Below are 23,079 nucleotides of genomic sequence, written 5' to 3'. Positions count from 1 at the left end.
CAAATTCCTTCCCCAGGAGCTACACGCAGCATCTAGGTATCAAGCCACCACAGCTTTAAACTGTGTCTGTGAGCGTCTGTGCTTTATCTAGATTTCCTTTGTAAACCTGTTAGCAAGATGTGTCCTCAGGTAATTGCTTCTTTGCTTTACGCCATTTCGGCTTACAGAAGGTTTCATATGAGAGCTCTACTTTCAGACAGCAGGAGAAACCTGTATTTTGGAATTTGACTTTCAATTCTAAACAGATCCAATTTGCTACCATAGACTTGAATATCAGTGGCACCTCCCAGTCATGTTTTTGTACCAATAATGCTTGTACTACCTTGAAATGCTAATGCCACAGGTTTTATATGAAACTTTGAAGGAGAAAAAGCAGATCAAAGACATCCATGTCATATACAGACAGGAGGGAGGCACAAAGAAAGGATCAAAGTTAGATTTCCTGTACTTCTTTACCCCAAATGAGGTCAACATTTGAGGCAAAACATCAAGTATTAATGAAGATTATTTTTAGGTTAAGTTATTCCATCAAACACACTCAGCTGACAATAGAACCAATTCAGGCTGACACAAAGTTTATCAGGCAAAATTCATTTCTTTTCTGTTACCCTTTTCTTCAGTGCCAGTGGTAAGTGGAGATTTTTTCGTTATTTTTTTAGGGAGGGAAGTCTTAAATACCCAGCAAACTCCCAATTATTATGCACTTGTCATTTTTTAACTGGGCGTGCCTGGCAGACACATAACAGTGAGCAAATCCCAGGTTCACTTTCTCATCCATTTATTCAACAAATATTTACTAAGCAGTGACCATGCCGGGCACTATGCTGGGCAATTAGTGGTAAACAAAACAGGCATGGTCCCAGCCCTGATCCATGTTGTGGTTTTTAGTCTCAACTCTCACTAACCTTAGGCAAACCTCTTATTTCTCTGGCCTCAATTCCCTCATTTGTCAAATGATAACAAGAGATAATATTACTATTTTACATTTATTTCAGTGAGATATTCATAAAACATCTCATCTGAGCCTCACAAGTACCCTGAGAGTTTGGCAGGACAGACATCACTGACCTCTGAGGTCCCTTTTAAATCTAGCATTCCATGACTCTACAACCATTCCCTGAGGAGGACAAGCTGGAGTTATGTAGCTTCTTTACAGAAAAAAGCACTTGACTCTCTTTTCCAGACTTTTCTTTGGAGCTTCATGAATCCTGAAGGACAGTTCTTCAGATAATTTCTTAAGCAAAAGAATTAACAATTGTGCTTTTTGTTAAAAAAAAACAAACAAAAAAATCCAAAAGAACTATGCTCACCCCTAAAGATTCAAGATCATATTCGTCAAGAAAACAAAGGAGATGGTGGGCTTACCATCAGAGGAGGGCGGTGTGGTCCCCAGCGGTGTGGCTGGGGTTGCTGGAGCAGGGCTGACGGGGGTTGTCACCAAGCCCATTTCTGGATGACTCTGAACGAGAGCACATATAAGGGTAAGAAAGAGAAAATCCAGTTCTGGGTATCCTCTGCTTATCCTTTCTAGTATTCCTGGCCTCATAATTAGACAGAAAGCTCACTGAGGAGGGACTGCTTCTACATTTAGTTTCTATGAGTACCTGATTACCGTTGATGCTTGCTAAACTCTAATGAGAAGCTCTGCAGGCTAGTTTTCTTTAAGCAACTAAGTTCCTATTACAGAAGTTTTTCTGCAGAACCATATGAATAAAAAACTGGGATAAACAAATACACAGAATTATTCCACACACACACAAAAGGGCACTTGCTGTCCTATTTGAACCTGAGAAGGGACTACTCTTATCAGATCAACCTAAAACATATCTACAGACTGTTCTAATGACCACAAAGTTGACTAATAAATGCAGGTGAGCCAAGGAGATAACAGGTACTATAAAAAGAGCTATGCAGAGGGCAGCCTTCCCATTCCACAACAAACAAGAGCGTGTGGGACTGGGAGGCAGAGACATGGGCAAGACATCCAATGGGGACCAAAACAGATGACTCCTCTTTCCCTTACCTTCCTTAGCCATCCCTGCCACATCAGCTCTTGAAAATTGGGCTGAGTAGTGGCTACTCCCTTCTCTTCCCCAACAGCTTTACCAGATTTTACCCATCTCACTTCTTCCTTTAAAATCAGTTACAGAATTCAAAGAGCAGACAAGGAAGACCCTGAGAATAGTGGATAAAGTCTCATGTTATCAGTCGTGAAAACCGAGAAGTCCCTCTTAGCCAGACACTCAAACCAGCACACTGCTTTTTGACCTTATTTTTGTTGTTGTTGAAACTCAGTGGATCCCATACACATCTGCCCTTTGAGAAAAAAGCATAAGCAAACTTTCCTTTAAAAGAAACCGTCATACATATTTTAAACAGTCTGGCTTTAAAATAAAAACACTTTATCAATTTTTTAAGACAGCTTTCATGAGCATTACTCAAGTTTTCAGTCTGTTTAAGTTCCCTTCTGCACCAACTACCGAGGCTATCCCTTAGGCAAGTGATCCAGCACTCAGGATTCTATGACTTTCTGCTTTCAATATTTGTAGACTTTTTTTTTTTTTTTTTTTGGTTAACAAACCTTACGCTGCACAAGATATTTTGTACTCTTCTTCTTTGGACATGGGTAAGATAATAAGATAAGTGATGTGGCCTATTTTATCTCCGGTTGTAATTCCACAGAGGTTTAGAAAGCAGAAAGCCTGTTATAAAAATCCATATGGGCAGATAATACCAGGGGATTTCCAGTGAGCAAAATGAAGTAATCTCAACTCATTTGGTTAGCAGAATCAGTAAACTGGTCAAGACCATTAACTTTGCATGTTATCAGATCCATTTCAGCACCAGATGGAAACATACATATTTGAGGAGAGCATGAAGCAAAGGCAACTGATGCAACTCTTTGTAACTACCACTCACCAATGCAAAGTAGGGTTTACACGGCACAGCCAGACAGGCTTTTCAATGGAGTGAATGTGTATGAAATTCAGGGAGAAAAAGAACTGAAGTCTTTAACATAACCAACCTGGGCTAACACTGTGATAAAGTTGCGATTTAAATGAACAGCTTCGTAAAGTGCCAGAAGGATGGCCTCATTGGTTCTAAAGAAAAAGAGAACAAATTGGAGAGTCTCTTACAATGAAGAAGTTAAAAGAGTATAACCCTCAAGATAAGATTTCACTCCAGCTCCTCATTATAAATCCCTTTGAGTTTCTAATGCTCCCTTTATTTCCTTTTGGGGCTTATGTAAAGGGTATACAGTCAGAGCTTTAACTTTAATTCCTTAGAACTAGTTCTTATCTACTTCATTGACTATTTCCCCCTCTCGCTTTTCCACCCCAATCCAGTTAAGTCCTTAACTGGCTCAGACACCAAGCCCTCTTTCATTTCATTCCAGAGACAGCTGGGAACAGTTTTTCAGCTTCTTGGGGCTCAATACATGTGACTGAAGCAGAGTTTTCTAAGGTTCCATTATTGTTTAAAACTCAAGAAACAGTTGATAAATCACCAAAAAAGTTTGAATCTGTAAAAGATTAGCAGAGGTAACGTTTCACACTTTCATATCCAGTGAGAGAGCCCACACTAATGTTCAAGTCACCGCACAAGAACATCAGGCACTTACTGCACTGAGATTTTCTCATGGGCATCTGCTATGAACATGCTGCCCACCTGTGGAAGAAAACAGGAATTGCAGAGTTATAGCAGGGAAATGTGAGAGGTGCTCTGTACCTATAAGCCTTTTTTTTTTTTTTTTTATAATTTTTTTTTTTTTTTAATTTTATAGCTACTTTATTTATTTATTTATTATTTATTTTTGGCTGTGTTGGGTCTTCGGTTCGTGCGAGGGCTTTCTCTAGTTGCGGCAAGCGGGGGCCACTCTTCATCGCGGTGTGGGGACCGCTCTTCATCGCGGTGCGCGGGCCTTTCACTATCGCGGCCCCTCCCGTTGCGGGGCACAGGCTCCAGACGCGCAGGCTCAGTAGTTGTGGCTCACGGGCCCAGCTGCTCCGTGGCATGTGGGATCTTCCCAGACCAGGGCTCGAACCCGTGTCCCCTGCATTAGCAGGCAGATTCTCAACCACTGCGCCACCAGGGAAGCCCCCTATAAGCCTTTAATCAGTCAAAAAACAAGCTGCTTGGAACCCTGGCCCACCAGTTACACACAACAAAACCAGCTCACTTTGAAGATCTTAAAAGAATCATAAGTAATAAATGAAACAATGAGAGCTCCCCTAACTTGTCTTTACGTAAAGGGATTTTAAAAAACAGAAAAACAATCCCAGTACTTTTGGCCAGCTCTCCTTTTTAATCCGTAAGTTTAGTAACCACAGACAACAAGTAAATGGCAACCTAAACATCCTCATCACTTTGCATCTGTCCTTGAATTTGCTTATTTGAAGTCAGGAACTAACTCACAAAGAACAAAGAAAGCAGGCTGTTCATCCAACACAGAGCCATCTTTGGGGGAATATCTGGGTTTCAGACCAGAACTGTCTAAATGAAACCTACTGTCCATATTTTACATCATAAAACCTTTTGTTTGTGTCCTAGCTAGGGCAGTTGAATAAGTACATGGAGTAGATTGCCTCCAATATGTGTGATATCAGAGGCACTGAGATAGATGCCCATCGATCTAAGAATACCTTTTCCACCTACTTATGTATTTATTTATTTTTTTAAATTATATATATATATATTTTTTTTTTTTTTTAATTTCATTTATGGCTGTGTTGGGTCTTCGCTTCTGTGCGAGGGCCCTCTCTAGCTGTGGCAAGTGGGGGCCACTCCTCATCGCGGTGCGCGGGCCCCTCACCATCGCGGCCTCTCTTGTTGCGGAGCACAGGCTCCAGACGCGCAGGCTCAGTAATTGTGGCTCACGGGCCTAGTTGCTCCGCGGCACGTGGGATCCTCCCAGACCAGGGCTCGAACCCGCGTCCCCTGCATTGGCAGGCAGACTCTGAACCACTGCGCCACCAGGGAAGCCCCTCCACCTACTTATTGATGCCCAAAACCATGCAGCTGGAGCTTCATTTATTTGGTACAAAACTTTTTCTTCTTGGCTAGAAGGCAAAGGTCCCTGGGAGCAATATAATTATATCTAATTCATCTAATCAAACACCAATACAGCACTCATCTGACATCTGAGGGATTATCCATTTGTGCTTCAGAGTTAAAGAGTTTATCAAGTCCTTTCCTTGACAGTAGGCTCTGAGAATGAAGAAGGCATAGATATTGTGGGGGAAAAATTGCCTTTTGGAGGACAAGATAGGGGGACTGCTGTTTCTTGCAATGAACTCAAAATCTGTCTTGCTCTAGGGCTGATTACTTGAATACTAATGCCCAAGAAGACAGACTTTCTGAATCTAAGTTCCAAGACTCCTAGATTTATCTCTTAAAAATCAGTCCCAGATTATCTGGCCTAAAATGCCTATCGTGCTAAGGCTGAGATACCTTGCTCTGAACCAATAACTTTCCTAAACTATGGACCTCTCAGCCCAGACCTTAAGCCTTTAGATGAGTGGCTCAGATCACTGCACCAATCCCTCGACTCCAGGACCAACTACAAGAGATGAAGGGGCCACTGCAAACAGCCAAGGATCACTCAGGGTTGGACTTGGATCTAAGTCCTATTCTGTGTTCCATAGCGTCAGTCCTCAAACAGAGCCAACTCCTTAGGAAGCAAAAGTCTGGCTTAATATGAACCCTTTTTTTTGTTTTGGTTTTGTTTTTGTAGTCTTTAAAAAATTGAATTGATTAATTTGAAAAAAAAAAAAATTCTAACCCTGATGGTCCAGTGATTAAGACTCCACGCTCCCAATGCAGGGGGCCCGGGTTCAATCCCTGGTCAGGAAACTAGAGCCTGCATGCCGCAACTAAGACCCAGGGCAGCCAAATAAATAAATATTAGAAAAAAAATAAAAATAAACTTCTGAGTCTAAATTTGTCTACCCCTGCAGATCTCATATATTTCTGAGCAGGAGAGAAAAAGCAAGTAGGACTTACCATATTTGTTAAAGCAGAGAAAAAACCGCCCTGGTGTTCTTCTTCCTTGTCTTTATACTGCCTGAACAAAAATAACTAAATTCAACTTTAGTATTATTTATCACGTGTCTTTGTCCTTGGCATACTAAGTGGTAATCAGGGCAGCTCACTTGCAGAATTCACTGACTCCAAAAAACAAAAGCGTTATGACAACCCAGCCACTGCAGTTTCCCCTGCAAGCTAAGAGGCACCCATCTGCTCTTGAGGTAGTGTGTACCAAAATGCCCAGCTACTTCGGAAGAGTCTTAGAAAGCAAGCTGCAAAAGTGTGAAACTGCTCTAACATATGGCTGATCCAGTTATTTCCCAAACAGACTATTACTTGAAAAGTGTGACAGTAAAATTAAGGCTGTAACAGTGAAAATCTTGTTTGTTTTTGAAGGAAAAGGAGGGAAATCTGTGAGCTAAACTATTTGCGGAGATGGGACAGATTTGAAATCCCAATACCCAATTGTGTATAAGGCAAGTCTGGAAAGGAGTAAGAAAGATCCTGCCTGGTCCTTGCCAGGATTAGATACACTTCTGGTTTCCATTCACTGAATACCAAATCCTTCCCCATCCCCAGCAAGAGGGAAAGCAAGCATCAATGAAAAGAGCCCCCAGAATAGACAGACTCTAGGAAGCTGCAGTTGATTACTGATGAAAAAGAAGTATCTGTCAAACTAGAACTAATTCAGTGCTTTCTTTTCTTTTTTTTTTTTAAGCATACAAAAAAGCAGTGCTTCACAACCTTTTTTACATAGAAAATGGTATTTATATGATACATTGGGCTAAATGGAAGAGCCTGCTTATGGCTGGAAAACTAGTTAAAATGCTCTGCAATAAAATACCAAAGGTTGCATAAGACTGTTTGAATGTAAGAGTTGCTTAAACAAAAGATGGACACTAACATGGTGGCTACTTCTCCCCAGTGTTAAAAACAACTGCTGCTAAAGCCATCAAGCCCAGCTAGAGCAAATGCATCTGCCAGCAGCTGTACCTCTGAATACTCTTCTAGGATAGGTAAGAGACATTCACCCAAGAACTCTTAACAAACCTGTTTCCTTCTCAACCAATTCAAACGAAAATTAGACCCTTCCCTCTGGAAAGGTGGACTTACCTGTTATACTCAGATAAAGCTTGAGCAATCACAAGCCCCATTCCCTAGAGAGAAAAAAGATAGCACAGGTCAAATAAGGGGCTGTTGGCGATACTATGACTAGACCACGCAAAACACTAATTACAGCACCATGGTCCATGCCCAAGAAGTTCTACTTGAAAGTAGGCAACAAGGACAGGAATTCTGAGAGACACTGTCAAAGGATCAAAAGGAACTTCTTTGGAAACATTTTTCTGATCTAATTATCTTACTTAATGGTTCCAGATACAATTAAAATAGAGTAACAAGGGATGAAACAGACCAGTCCAGACCACTGACAATTTCACTGGGATCATTTTCACCTCAAAAGAAAAGGCTGAGTTAGAATCTTCAAACAAAAAGCTCTCCAATGTCTCTAAAACAACCCGTAAGAAAAGTGACAATGAGTCCCACGTTAAACGAAGGTGCAGGGATTTCCCTGGTGGCGCAGTGGTTAAGAATCCACCTGCCAATGCGGGGGACATGGGTTCGAGCCCTGGTCCAGGAAGATCCCACATGTCGTGGAGCAACAAAGCCCATGCACCACAACTACTGAGCCTGTGCTCTAGAGCCCGCGAGCCACAACTACTGAAGCCCGCGCACCTAGAGCCCATGCTCCGCAACAAGAGAAGCCACCACAATGAGAAGCCTGCACACTGCAACGAAGAGTAGCCCCGGCTCGCTGCAATTAGAGAAAGCCTGGGCGCAGCAACGAAAACCCAATGCAGCCAAAAGTAAAATTAATTAATTAATTAATTAAAAAAAAAAAAGAACATATCATTGCTTCCTCAACATTGATTTAAAAAAAAAAAAAGAATCCGTCTGCCAATGCAGGGGACACAGGTTCGAGCCCTGGTCCGGGAAGATCCCACATGCCGCGGAGCAACTAAGCCCATGCGCCACAACTACTGAGCCTGTGCTCTAGAGCCCGTGAGCCACAACTACTGAGCCTGCGTGCCACAACTACTGAAGCCTGCGCACCTAGAGCCCGTGCTCCACAACAAGAGAAGCCACCACAATGAGAAGCCCGCGCACCACAACGAAGAGCAGCCCCTGCTCGCCGCAACTAGAGAAGGCCCATGAGCAGCAACGAAGACCCAATGCAGCCAAAAATAAATAAATTTATTTTTAAAAATGAAGACAAGCTACTCTCAGGCCACAGGAAAACAGGAGTGTAATGGGAAGAAGCATCCAATAAATATTAAAGTAATTTATCAACTTTCCCCCTAGAAACTGCTAAGCGTATCACAAAGATCAATTAAGGCCACAAGGATGAGTCATGTGTGCTTTTTTTTCATAAGAGAAATTAGAAGAATGAAGAGGGCAAGATGGAAAGAGAATAAAGCCAGACACCTGGTCATCTTCTTCCTCCCTATATTCAGAGATCAGATGTTATTTCCCAAACCTCCATGGATATATGTAGCAGACATATATCATCCTCCATGTTTCAGCTTCACCAAGGCAGGCTATAAATATAATCTGGCTGGTTCTACAAGAAGAAATCTCACAACATTTAGTCATCTAAGCCTTCTTTTTTTTTTTTTAATTTCAGCTTTATTGAGATATAATTGACACACAAAATTGTAAGCTATTTAAAGTGTACATCATGGTGATTTGACATACCATCTAAATCTTCTTATTTTTGGAAATGTAACTTCTTGACTCTGTAGGATAATCAACCTCAGCACACTAGAACATGAAATATAACTGACCATTTCATCATGATTAGCAAGCAAATATCCCCTCACACCTTCCTTCCATGATGAGAAAATAGAAAACAGTAAGACAGTAGCACTGATGCTCTAAAAAGAAATACCTATTCCCTCTTTATAGCCAGATGAAATTAACACAATAGCTCTCTACTCTCTGTTCTAAATATCTACTAAAAGTAAGGCCACCAAAGGCAAGTAATTAAAACAATACACAAGGATCCAGATACTCACATTGAGCGTGGCTTCATCATCCACAATAGACAGCTTCACAATATAAGGATTCACAGACTATTAAACAAGAGAAGAGACTCCAGGTGAGTGTGACCTAGTTAAGAACCCATTAGCTATTTAACAAAGTGTTAACAAAAATGCTTCCATAAGGTGCTCTCTCTAGCGTGATGCTCCTAAAACCTATGCCCAACTATCTTGCCAGGTGACTTCCTCCATTTCCAGTAAATCTCTCAGCGTGCATGGGCATTCACCAAGCATGTACAGATACACACACACACACCAGTTCTATTCTACCCGCATTTTCCTCTAGACTGAATCAGCTCAGGTCTATGTCTGCCACTTCTCCCATCTTTCCCTCTTATTTGTTTCTAAGAAGTAAGTGAATGCTCCACAACACTCACTTTGTCCTATCCTGCCAATAATTTACTGAGTCCATAGGGACAGCTGTCTTTTGGGGAGCATAAAAGCTCCCTTGCCATAAGGCACAAATTTATATGTTGCTAACTTACACTCTCATCCCAAAGGCTCCCTAACCATTCCACAAACTATATCCAAGGACTGATTCACCCACCCGTAAAACAGAGCCACCTTGGGGGTGGAAAGTGGCAGCTGCTTAACAGCCAGAGAGGCCATTTATAGATCCAATACCCAAATAACACTGCAGGGGAACTGAAAAAAAAGATGTAATTACCCAAACTACAATCTGGTCAGGACACTGGGATTTAATGATTGTCCCATCACTTAAAATATTGGAAGATTTCTTGAGTTTTTCCAGATTCAATCTCAGCTGGGCAGCATATGGAAATAGATATATATTTAAACTCATTAAGCAACTGGGCCATCTCCTACCAGTGGGATGAGAACCAATGACGTGCTCACCTTGAAAACAACCCCTGTGTAGTATGTGAGGAAAGATCTACTAAAGATCAGGCACCAATTCTAACCCAGGGGAAGCTAGAAACAATAGTTCTCAGATGGGCAGTTTTTACAGCAACCAAGAAAACATTACTGAGAAACTTGGAAACCCAACTGAAAGGCTAACTCCCCACCCCACAGTCTTTATTAATCAAGTTTCTGAGGGCATCTTTCGAATGCCAACTGGAAATACAGAAGGAGAAGCTTTGTTTTTTTAACAGCCCAAATGTTTATAAGGTTTTCTACAATACAATTCAAGGAGGTAAAACTCACTCCATTCGTTACTTGATCTGACAGAGGAAGGCTCTCAATACTTCTTCCTATAACCAGCAGTCAAATCCTGCTGACGCTACAGACTTCAGACAACATCCAAAGCAAGTGGATCCTTGGAACTGAAAATCAGCAGTAGGCTGACCTTGAGATGCCATCAAATGAGAATAACAGTAGAAAGAACAGGCCACTGTCTCTTGGCATAATTTTTGAAAAGTCCTAGTTACCTTCCCAAAAGTAGACTGTCTTAAGTAATAATAAGGACCATCTGATTACCAAGAACAGCCTATGCATTAGCAACAGCTGAGGAAAAGGCAAGGTGGCTAAAATCAAGGGTTTGAGTTCTAGATCCTTGACTTATTAATTGTGACAAGTTAGGCACGTTAATAAACCTAAGCTCAATTTTCTCATCTGTAAAATTGGGAAAAATATTTTCTTCCTTGGGGTTGCTACGAGACTTAAATCAAGTAAAATCCTTAGCACAGTATCTGGCATATGATAAGGGCTCAATTATTGGTAGCTATATTTTTTTTCCTTTGACATTTTTATCACAGTCAAAGGAAGATCTGTAGGGAAAAAAGAGAGAGAGAAAGAAAAACTTACAACCGGACATAATAAACAATTTTGTAATTTCTGGGAAACATCATGTTCAGGGCAGCAGTTGGGGGCTGAGTCACTTCATCTCAGAAGACCTGGCCAACCCAGAAGGCCAAGATCTTAATGCTGTGAAAATTTCTATTCTATCAGACACTGATTTTCCTTAACACTATATACCTGTTGTGGTCATGTTTTAAAACTCAAGGCAATCTACTTTTCATCAGCAAGACAGAATTACAGACTCAGTCAGCCTTCACAGAATCACTCTAATAGGGTCCAGCCTTTACTTGATCTAAACCATACTTAACAAATTTAATTGCTCTTCCCTAGACTTTTTTTTTTTTTTTTTTTTGGCCTCCTCTATCTCTTGAGATGAAATTACTAAAATGGAATGTATTATTTGAAGTGAGGAAGAACTACTTCCATTCCTTAAGTCCAACACCTAATTTCCCTTCTCTGTGTTTAGCTGGACACCAAGCCTCTCTGGTGCTCTCTGCACCTTTCTGGAAAGGTTACAACTTACCCCACTGGTCATGGGATCAATTGTGGTGGTAACTAGAACGCTGTTCTCCCTAGCACACCCTCTCGTATTTTGCATAAAACTTCACCAGCTTTTGGTTTTGCTATGTTCATCTGGAATTCCTCATGCTCCTGTCAAAAACCTTCCTGCTCCATGGTCACCAGGTTTCCTTAATGGTTTCTGGTGAGCGACTTATATCAAAAGCTGCAAAGCCCAGATAAATTATGCCTACCAGCTTGCCCTCGCCTACTGTATTAATTCTTCTGGGGTTTCTGACAGACTAGAGATGCATACCCCACTCCAGAAATATGATTTTCTCCAGTTCCTTGGCCATGTCCAATTTTTCAGGCTGACATTTCAGAAAGTCTTACTGGGCTGAACCAGGGTCCAGTTCACATTTAGAGAAGCCAAGCCATTGCCTCAGAGTGGCCTGCATCCAGCAGAATGTTCCGAAAATATTCATTACTGATGATGGCTCTTTCCTTTCACACATAACTCGCTTTAACTACCTTCAGCATTTTTCCTCAGCTATTTTTCCTGCTGTTGTAATAAGGCCCCAGAGGCTATTACACATGACAGAGATCAAAATGGCTACCATGCCAGCCCCTCCAGATCACCAGCAAAACAGGCGTTGGTGATAAATTACTTATTTATTAGTAGCTCTGTACACCATTTGTCAGTTCCTCCAAGACAATGAAAGCGATCAACTCCTGGATTTATAACACGTTAACGTTGCTCCACATATTCCAGTCCCTCTTTAAGTATTCCTTTCTCACAGCCAGCCTTTCTTTCATATCCCTATTTATAAGAATAAGCTCCATATTTTATGTTACCCATCACTTTTAACCTGGCTAGTAATCATATCAAAAATCACTAAGTGAAGATCCAGAAGCTCAAAAATGAAAACATTCCCTCCAGCTGGCCCATTTCTCATAGTATTGCTACTTATTAAATGAAGAAAGTCAAGTTGCCTCAATGCAGCTCCTGACTTCTGGGTTCAGTAAAGTACTCCTAGTGTCCAGGACCCAGTGCCAAGTGCTCCCTATTCCTACAAAGCAATCCCCAGTGAGGTCCCTGGTCTTCCCTAAGTGGCCCCCTTCCTTTTCTGTGTATTCTACCTTTTGAGGCAAATCAAGTGGATGCACCAATCCAAGTATAAATCTCTAAGTTCACCTCTTTATCTCAAAACCTATAAATCTATCCCTGACTAATTCAGAGGCAAAAAGAACTCCAGAATTAATATGGATAAGGCTCTGTCTTCAACTGCCATCAAAATCAGAAAGAGTCCCCAGACCAACAGTTGATATTTATACAAGTGGATTGATTGCATTACAGAAATCCAATATATAAGTCCAGTCTTTCAAAATAGATGCATTAGGTCAGTGGTTCCCAATCCTGGCTGATAATCACGTTCAAAAGGAGATCTTAAAAAAAAAAAAAAAGATATCTAGGTCTCACCCCCTAAGAGATTCTGATTTGGTGTGTAAAGAGTAAGGCCCAGGGACTTCCCTGGCAGTCCAGTGGTTAAGACTCCGTGCTTCCACTGCAGGGGGCATGGGTTCGATCCCTCGTCAGGGAACTAAGATCCCACATGCCACACAGTGCAGACAAATAAGTAAAAAATAAATAAAATAAAGAGTAAGGGCCAGAAATGTCTTCTTTTTAAAAAGTAACTACTGAGGGACTTCCCTGGTGGCCCAGTGGCTGCCTGCCTGCCTGCCAATGCAGGGGACACGAGTTCGATCCCTAGTCTGGGAAGATCCCACATGCCGCGGAGCAACTAAGCCCACAAGCCACAACTACTGAAGCCCGCAAGCCACAACTACTGAAGCTTGCACGCCAAGAGCTCATGCTCCGCAGCAAGAGAAGCCACCGCAACAAAGAGTAGCCCCCGTGCACCGCAACTAGAGAAGCCTGCACGCCACAACGAAGATCCCGCATGCCGCAACTAAGACCTGACACAGCCAAATAAATAAATAAATAAATAAATATTTTTAAAAAGATAACTAGATGATTCTAATGATAAGCTGGGTTTGGGAACTATTACATTAAGAGAGATTTACTCACTTTATTGGAAGTTACACCACAGGATTCCTTTAAACAGCTATATCCTCTACCCCAGGCATCTAATACAGGACTTCTAGAATTGGTTTTTCAAAATTAAACTATATACCATTTACCAAGAACATGTCTTCTACATTAAGCAAAATCCTCTAGGAGTGGCCACATTTAGGAAGATTATAGAAAGGTAACAGCTCTCCATTAAGGGACCCACTTACCTCATATTTTCTGTAGTTCACCAGCAAAGCCAAGAGGACTACAGCATCATACCCATGTTCCCTACGACTTGGCGGGTGGGAGAGTATCTGTAATCAGAACCAGAAATGGTGAGAGTGCTTGAGGAGGTGGTTTACCCAAAAAAGAAAGAGGTGACAAGGGAACTGACCTACCTGTAAAATTGCTTCAAATATGCTGTTGATCATTACATACTCCAAGATAGTGTTCTGGCTGATGTTATCTGTCACCTGAATATAATAAAAGGCTATTTAAAGTCTATACTAAGACACTCCGATATCTCATGTATATCTCCTCACCTTGTATCTAAGAGAAACAGAAATGTTAAAACATTCTACTAGATACTTAGCAGATCTTAAAGCACCCCCAAAGCCACCCGAGCCTGAATAGACAAGACACTAGAAGGGTAAGAAATTAGCAAATTAAAACTTCCTAAATCTTTGAACTTCTCATTGTTTCTCTCATACCCTCACAAAAGCATTTGCTTAACAGTTTCTTGGGTTTCATTCCCCAGATGCACAGGAAGAACTTTGTGATCCAGAAGTCTTCAAGCAGTGGCAGGGAAAGGAAACCACCTGAAGTAAATGAATAATACCCTACCCTCCCTCCCACTAGAAGGTACAGGCCAGCTTCCAGCTATAAAATCAAAGTCAGAACAAATAAAAATATTCAGAATCACAAAAACTATTTCCAAATGAGACCTGATGAGAAGGGCAAAATCTGACAATCCAGAAGAGAGCACTTCTCCAGGACTGGTACAGGTTAAAAATGTCAGCAGTTGCTCCAAAGAGCAACTTCTAGGAAGCGAAAGCCCATACAAATAACTCCCTTCTACACAAACACAACAGAGTGATGTAATGGCCCAGTAGAGATTTTTTTTTCTCCTTTCCTTTCTAACTTTGGGCTCAAGAATTCAAATTTGCCCCTGCTGTCAATTTACACCCTTGACAAAGAAACATATAGATGAGTCACTTACAGTCACTAAGCAGAGGAGAAGTTTCAGACATAAGCTCTTCAGACTTTCAGAACCTTCTGCACAAAGCAGTGAATCCAAACTCTCCATCAAGTTCTGAGAAAGAGAACCATTAAGTATTAAACCATATCAAAGAACATCTCCACCATGTCTTTGTCAAACTCTGGGTTATGTTATGCAGGGTAATGTGAATAACATAAAATGAAGCAACCATATCATTCCCTGAGGCTTAGGCCTTGCAAGACTAGACATAAAAAAGGAAGACTTCTAAGTCTAGCTATTTTGGGAAAAATGCTTTAGAACAACCACAAAGAAGAATAAAGAATTTACTATTCCAGCAAATGAATGTTTGCAGCCTATCACCCTCATATAAACCTTCAGATTAGAATGAAATTTTTTAAAAGATTAATAACAGTTAAATAATATACAAATTAAAAACAATAAATAATAAACTAAATAAAATTAACTTCTATTAAATAAATTTTAAATAATAAATTAAACAAATGGTTAAGTTAAAGGTTAATAATAATGGTTAAACAACTAGGTATGTTTCATTATTTGATAAAGAAAGCATATCACTTGATGCAGGCACACTGAACAAACAACAAAGAGATAATATCACTACTAGCTATTCACTGGCCATATGCACTATCCAACAAAGCTAGCTCATATCCATCCTGGTCGATTCTACTAGACAATGTGATTAGAGTTTAACACTTGTACTAACAACCAACTGTTTTATCCAATGTAGTCAAAAGATGAAACCTTTAGATACTACAAGGAAGAAAAAAAGAAATATTTTACATTAAAAAAAGGAGGGAAATGAACGGAGAATTAGGATGTAGCGGGACTTCCCTGGTGGTCCAGTGGTAAAGAATCCACCTTACAATGCAGGGGACGCTGGTTCGATCCCTGGTCAGGGAACTAATATCCCACGTGCCATGGGGCAACTAAGCCTGCCCGCCACAACTACTGAGCTCTCACGTCTCAGTGAGAGAGCCCATGTGCCACAAACTACACAGCCCACGTGCTCTGGAGCCTGCGAGCCACAACTAGAGAGAGAAAACCTGCAGGCCACAACTAGAGAGAAGCCCGTGCACCACAATAAAAGATCCCACATGCTTCAACGAAGATCCCGTATGCTGCAACTAAGACCCGACGCAGCCAAAAATAAATTAAATAAATAAATAATAAATAAATAAATCTTAAAAAAAAAAAAGGATTTAGTGTGCTGGAAGGTCAAGTGAAGGTTCAAAATAAGCTACTTCAGTTCAATTCAACAAATATGTAGTAAGAGTCTACTATATGCTAAATATTGTGTTTTCTAAGAAAAAAATAAGACAATGACCCTTGCTCTCAAGGTGTTTCTAGTCTAATAGGAGAGAAAAACAAATAAACAGTTTTAATGGTTACTATGACAGTAATATATATGGAGGAAGGGAATTAGCTCAGAAGTTACCTATTCCAGGACTCCTCAGGGACAGGCTGTATTTTGAAAAATCGGTAGGAATTAATTAAAACTTGAGGAGGAAAGGAATTCTAGACAGGCATTAGCATGATCAAAGACACATGAAGAATGAAACGGCCCTGGACATGCAGTTGGAATACAGGCAGTTTGTTATTATAGAAGTATAAAGAGTGAGGCACAGTGATGAGAGATGCGATTTGAGAAATAAATAGAAAGAAGATCACAAAAGTTTTATAAGGCTAATGAGGGAGTTTGGTCTTTATCCTTTTAGTGATAGGAAACTAATGAAGGGTTCTAACCAAGAAAGATTTGAGTGTTAAGTTACATCGCTCTGCTGTCAGTGTGGATGACAGATTTAAAGATGGTAAGGCTGGAGAGAGGGAGACAAAAGAAGACTAACCTATCAGTTTTCTGAGGATGGTTGCCATGTCTTATTTGCCTCTGTATCCCCGATGCCTGGCACAGAGGAGCATAACAAATGTTTGTCAAAAGAATGAAGGCATCACTGCAATAGTTCAGGGATAATGGGGACTTTGGCAGTAGGGGAAAAAAAGAAAAAACAGATATGAGAAGTATGAGCTGAGGTAAAATTAGCTGAACATGGTGATAGTCTGGATATGAAAGATGAGGGATAGGAAAGAGTCAAGGGTGACTCTCAGGTTTTTGGCTTGGGGAACCGGGAAGACAGGTACCCCCATTCTGACACAGAATGAATGAGGAAGAACAGAAGTAGAGAAAACAATGAGTTCCATTTTGGATATGCCAAACAAGAGGTACTTAGGTATGTGTAAGTGGGTATATTCAGCAAGTGCTTACAGAGAACAGGTCTGAGACTCAGGAGGAATTAAGGCTAAAGGTAGAGAGTTAGTAATCAGCAGTATATAGGCAGTAGTTAAAACTGTAAGAATGAAAAAGATATCTGGAATTTTACCGTATATATATATATAGAGAGAGAGAGAGAGAGAGAGAGAGACTGTAAAAGGCTAGAATTAAAAACTGACTCCAGGTACTAAATCTTTGTGTATTCCTAATTGCATATTCGTAACTTTTTTTTTTAATAAATTTATTTATTTTATTTATTTATTTTTGGCTGCATTGGGTCTTCGTTGTTGCACATGGGCTTTCTGTAGTTGCAGTGAGTGGGGGCTACTCTTCATTGCAGTGCACGGGCTTCTCATTGCGGTGGCTTCTCCTGTTGTGAAGCACCGGCTCTAGGCGCACAGGCTTCAGTAGTTGTGGCTCGCGGGCTCTAGAGCACAGGCTCAGTAGTTGTGGCGCATGGGCTTAGTTGCTCCGCAGCATGTGGGATCTTCCTGGACCAGGGACCGAACCCATGTCCCTGCATTGGCAGGCAGATTCTTTTTTTTTTTTTTAAAAGACACCAATTGTACTTGAACATTTGTTACTTTTTTTTTTTTTTTTTAATTTATTTTTGGCTGTGTTGGGTCTTCGTTTCTGTGCGAGGGCTTTCTCTAGTTGTGGCAAGCGGGGGCCCCTCTTCATCGCGGTGCGCAGGCCTCTCACTATCGCAGCCTCTCTTGTTGCGGAGCACAGGCTCCAGACGTGCAGGCTCAGTAGTTATGGCTCACGGGCCCAGTTGCTCCGCGGCATGTGGGATCTTCCCAGACCAGGGCTCGAACCCGTGTCCCCTGCATTAGCAGGCAGATTCTCAACCACTGCGCCACCAGGGAAGCCCCTGGCAGGCAGATTCTTAACCACTGCGCCACCAGGGAAGTCCCACATATTTGTAACTTTTAAAAAATAAACTAATCACTATAAGGATTATTTGGCATACAGATTTCTTTATTTTAAATGTAGTGAATGAGAGAAGACAGGTTCTTCAAAGTTCATATTATGAACAACATTTGCTCAAGATAGTGACAAATACTGCAAATCAGATATCTGATAAGGGACTTGTATCCAAAATATATAAAGAACTCTTACAACTCAACAATAAAAAGACAAATAATTCAATCTACAAATGGGCAAAGGATTTGAATAGACACTTCATACACACACACACACACACACACACACACATACACATACACACATTGCTGGGGAAAATGTAAAATGGTACTGCCATTTTAGAAAACAGTCTGGAATTTCCTCAAAATGTTAAACATAGAATTACCATATGAGGGACTTCCCTGGTGGCGCAGTGGTTAAGAATCCGCCTGCCAATGCAGGGGACACAGGTTCAATCCCTGGTCTGGGAAGATCCCACATGCCACGGGTCAACTAAGCCCACGCGCCACAACTACTAAGCCTGTGCTCTAGAGCCCAGGAGCCACAACTACTGAGCCAGTGCTCTGGAGCCTGCAAGCCACACTACTGAAGCCCGTGCGCCCTACAGCCCATGCACTGCAACTACTGAGCCCATGAGCTGCAACTACTGAGTCTGTGTGCTGCAACTACTGAAGCCTGCATGCCTAGAGCCCAAGCTCCACAAGAGAAGCCACCGCAATGAGAAGTTCACGCACTGCAATGAAGAGTAGCCCCTGCTTGCCGCAACTAGAGAAAGCCCGCGCACAGCAACAAAAACCCAATGCAGCCAAAAATAAATTTTAAAAAAAATTCAATCATCTATGTCTGAGTCCAAATCTTCTAGTGTATCTAACTGTCTGCAGATGATCCATGAACAGCTGTCAGAAGCAGACATCCACAGGCACATCTACAGCTTATGCCTCACCTTCATGCACAGCTCCGCCTTGTCAAAGCCCATCAGCATGTTGATAATGTCAAACCCAGAGGTAGACTTATTTTTTTGATGGACTCCTCGAATGAGTGCACACAAGGTCTGCAGAGATGAGAGAAAGAATTCTTTCTAGAAAGGAAGTCTCAAAATGTAAAGGACATTGGATCAGTAGCCTCACACTGCAACCTCAGAACCTTCTCCTTACACAGCTGACATTCAATTGCTCTATTCTCTGAGCTCCAAAACACAGTCTGGGTCTTAATATGTGCAGAATCCAGAAATGAAAAGAGGAACAGCAACTGAAACTGTTGTCATCCTCTTTTCTTATTCTTTGCTGGCCATCCACTTTTTAAAAATTACACTGCAGACAAAGACTGGAAGGTGATATTCAAAAATAAGACACAGTTCTTGAGTCTGAATCATGGGATTGGTGGAGCTTTCCTTTATTTAAAATTCGTTTTAGAATTTACATAATAGTTTATCGTTTTTAATAACTATAGAAGTCCCTATATGATAACAACCAATCAATTCAAATCTTAAAAATTCATTACAATCCCCATCCACTACTTACTGTGTGAGCCTAGACAAATTAGTTAACTTTTCAGTGCCTCATTTTTCTCAGCTATAAAATGGGAATGATAATAATAGCATTAACCTCATAGGGATGTTGTGATGGCTATGTGAATTAATACTGTAAGGCACTCACTTAGAATAATCCCTGGAACTTTGTTAAAATTCCTGGAATAGTGCCTGGAACTTAACTTTGTTACAGCTCAATAAATATCAGGTATTATAATAATGTACTATATTTTTATGGGTCACCAAGTGGCTTAATGTCAATTTATTTCCACTGGACTAAAATCAGTTTATAATTCATGCCCCCACAGTGAGCCATTGTAATTACAGGAAGTACAATTTCCAACTTTCATTTCAACTTTCAATTAACAGTCACTACAACTGTGATGCTTGAAATGTAGAATTTACTGTCCAAGGGTTAACAAAGCTACAGGATAAACATGGTCCTTCTTTCTGGGGCATCAGCTCAAGAGGTAATTTCTACAGTTTACAGATGAGAAAACTGGGGCTCACAAAGTGATCTACCCAACTTGTAAGTTAGAAACTTAAACCCAATTTACCAAAAGTTCCAATAAAATCCTTTATGCTGTCATCAGTTCTTCATATTCTAAGCTTGTCAATCACTACCCTAAATACTCAGCCCAATCTAGGCTACACTGGAGCTACTAGACTATAAACTCTAGAAATTTTGCCCATCATTCATTCAAAAAAATTTACTTCTAGAATGCTATTTGCCAGGCACTGTTCTACACACTAGGAACAAAGTATTGAATAATACTGTCTTTGCCCTCAAGAAGCCTATAATGTATCCCACCAGCTCAATGCTTGGCATGTAACAGTAATTCAAGAAATAATGAATGTAGTTCAAGAATAATGAATCTTCCTCATGATCATGCCACTTAGCATTAAGAATAGTGATTCTTAATGTTTTTAGAGTTACAGACCTTTTTGAGAATCTGACGAAAGCCCTCTCTCCAAAAGAAATGTGCATATACACATAACGTACATTTACACATAAAATATTACATATAACTTCAGGGAGTCAAGGACCTTCTCAAACCTCACGTTAAGAAAATACTGTTTATTTAATTAAGAAAGTCTTCTGATTTTTGCTGTAGACTAATCAACCTTGCCAGAGTTTCCTCTCTCTTCCTGTCCTCAAGTAATAATAAAAACTCTGTCAAACATTCCGCCTTGGCATTAGATCAAATTATACAAATGGACAAGATTACTACTATAGTCATCAATTTGTTTAACCAGAAAGATGGCTAAACAAACATGACATAGATGTTTGATTACTTAAAGAAATAAAGAAAAAAAAAAAGAAAGCAAGCCTCATACATAAGGGCAACTTTAGGTTCCTCAAGTTCCAACAGATGTATTACAATTTCTTTCTCCTATTAAACAACAAGACTTCCCCAGTCTCCCAGCCTTGTACCTGCAATGCATTGACCACTCGAATTGGATGCTCCTCTCCCAGAGCCTGGATGCAGTGTTGAAATAAGCAATTAATATTGTCCTTGATCTTCATTAACTCCTCACCATCAAGAGATTCCAGCTTGCCTTCTAGGTACTCTAAATTCACCTAACAAGGAAACAATAAGGGCCTGAGTGCATTTTTACTGCAGCACCTAGAACACATGTGAAGGCAATCTCAGTTACCAGGAAAATCCACAGGTGCCACCAAGTCTTACCTTCATAAGGAAGAGCTCCTCCCAAAATCGAGGACTGCACTTACTAGGGTCCTCTGTCTGAAACCAAAAGATAAGTATATTCAATATCCCCAGCTAACACCAAAGCACTAAGAACACATTTGAAAGGGTCACTACACATAATCAACCTTACCTTTCACAATTAACTTTGAAAATGCTTGGTCGTTCCAAACAGTTATAATGGGGAACAAGTTTTTTGGGGTTTTTTCCCAAATGGAAGACATTGTGCATGGATATATATTCCCTGCACCAAAAGTTAAATGGCTCAAAGAACCTCCCTCAAATCTTTCTCTTCTTAGCAAGAAAAGAACCTAGCCATCTGAATCAGTTAGTCATATTATGATATATCCCCATTGAATTTGTATGTTGCTCAGTTTTCAAAGCCCATTCACATACATGAAATACAATGGCCCAGTGAGCCAGGTAGGGTAGATATTATCATTATCCTCCTTTTAGGAAAGACAGTCCACAAGACTTACACAAGTGCAGGAGCCAGAACCCAGATCATCTAAGTAATACTGCCATGATTTTTACAACATCCTGCTTCTACTTGCCCTCCTGTATGCATTTAGTCCTCTGTACAGAGCCTGTAATATGCTCTTTTCTTACTTCAAATTGGTCCATAATTAGCAAAATTATGGTGCTAAAATCCAAATTTTCTTAGGAATAATTTTCAAACAGAAATTCTAGGAAGTTAGAGGCTTCTGGTTAGTGAGTGAAATAAGAAAAAGAGAACCCTTACTTTACAGGAAAGCTAATGACATAAAACCAGTATGTCAATTGCCTGCTATCACCTTACCTTAATTTGACCTTTTAAAATTACTACCAAGAACTAATGTCTTCATTAGTTAAGAACTTCTGATCAAATAAGAAAATATTATCCTAGGAATCTCCTCTGGCTTTTTAATTGAGAATGACATAAAGAAGCAACATTTCTGGCCTTCTAATAAGGTTCTCATTTAGTGAATTCTTTCTATCCCTTTCTCTCAAGTCCTGCTCCCCAAAAGGGGCCACACATTGACCCTCACACTTCTGTAATGTCATTTTGTTGTTTATATATGAAACAGGGAATTCATGGAGCTGGTATTTCCCATGCTCAAAGCTCTCTCAAGCAGGAGTCATATGTATACCAAGCTTATTACTTAACATAGAAAGAGCCCTAATAGGATCATAATAACCACTCATTTTCTCTGTACAGCCACCTATACTGACCTGGGCAATTCTGTATTAACTGTCTGCATGTCAAACTTTGTCTCTAAGGCTTGCCAAGAATTAGATGTTTTACTTGATCAAATTATTTATCCAAGGCCATGTGGCAAGGTTGAACAAGTAAGGACTCTGGAGTCAGACACTAGGGTTCAAATCACAGCTCCTTCACTTTCTAGCTATGACTGCCAGTTTTCTCATTATCATGCTCTTTTACATGGCACATGTAAAAACATAGCCTTCTTGCAGCATTCTTGTCAGAATTAGAGCTAATGTATTTGGTGATGCATTTAGAACAATGTCAAGCACATAATAGGAACTCAAGAATCTCCCTCAAATTTTTCTCTTCTTAGCGAGAAGTGAACCTAGCCATCTGAATCAATTAGTCATATTATGATGCATCCCCATTGTATTTGTATGTTGCTCAGTTTTCAAAGCCCATTCACATACATGAAATACAATGGCCCAGTGAGCCAGGTAGGGTAAATATTATCATTATCCTCCTTCTAGGAAAGAGAGTCCACAAGATTTACACAAGATATGGTTAACTCCTTTTACAAGTATTACGTTTTAAATGTTTACATGTACTACTTATGACCAGGATTTCAGAAGTCAAGTACATCTGCAGGGTACCTAATCACTCTAACCTTCCCTGAAAGGGTATATTTTACAACACAGGCTTGGACCATGGTCAATAAGCAGTTCTGAAGACCCAGAGAAATCCCCTAATCTAATTGCTAAGAATTCC

At 40.4% G+C, this 23,079-nt stretch overlaps 1 protein-coding gene across 7 annotated transcripts in view; it reads right to left on the bottom strand.

Moving 5' to 3' along the window:
• ARMH3 (armadillo like helical domain containing 3) overlaps positions 1 to 23,079 on the bottom strand; it is a 185,685-nt gene that overhangs the window by 139,732 nt on the left and 22,874 nt on the right. For all 7 annotated transcript variants that reach the window (XM_036829262.1, XM_036829260.1, XM_036829259.1 and 4 more), the window contains 12 exons: positions 21,108 to 21,164; positions 20,852 to 20,998; positions 18,832 to 18,939; positions 14,675 to 14,767; positions 13,854 to 13,928; positions 13,683 to 13,769; positions 9,102 to 9,158; positions 7,141 to 7,184; positions 6,004 to 6,064; positions 3,623 to 3,669; positions 3,026 to 3,101; positions 1,366 to 1,459 (listed from right to left, as the gene is read on the bottom strand). In XM_036829262.1, the coding sequence (XP_036685157.1) occupies positions 1,366 to 1,459; positions 3,026 to 3,101; positions 3,623 to 3,669; positions 6,004 to 6,064; positions 7,141 to 7,184; positions 9,102 to 9,158; positions 13,683 to 13,769; positions 13,854 to 13,928; positions 14,675 to 14,767; positions 18,832 to 18,939; positions 20,852 to 20,998; positions 21,108 to 21,164 (946 nt within the window). The remainder of the gene's footprint in view (positions 1 to 1,365; positions 1,460 to 3,025; positions 3,102 to 3,622; positions 3,670 to 6,003; positions 6,065 to 7,140; positions 7,185 to 9,101; positions 9,159 to 13,682; positions 13,770 to 13,853; positions 13,929 to 14,674; positions 14,768 to 18,831; positions 18,940 to 20,851; positions 20,999 to 21,107; positions 21,165 to 23,079) is intronic.

Source organism: Balaenoptera musculus, chromosome 16 (assembly GCF_009873245.2).
Source record: "Balaenoptera musculus isolate JJ_BM4_2016_0621 chromosome 16, mBalMus1.pri.v3, whole genome shotgun sequence".
NCBI classification, from domain to species: Eukaryota; Metazoa; Chordata; class Mammalia; order Artiodactyla; family Balaenopteridae; genus Balaenoptera; species Balaenoptera musculus.
Note: the sequence above shows the minus strand (reverse complement) of the source record. Positions and strands in the feature narration are given on the sequence as shown.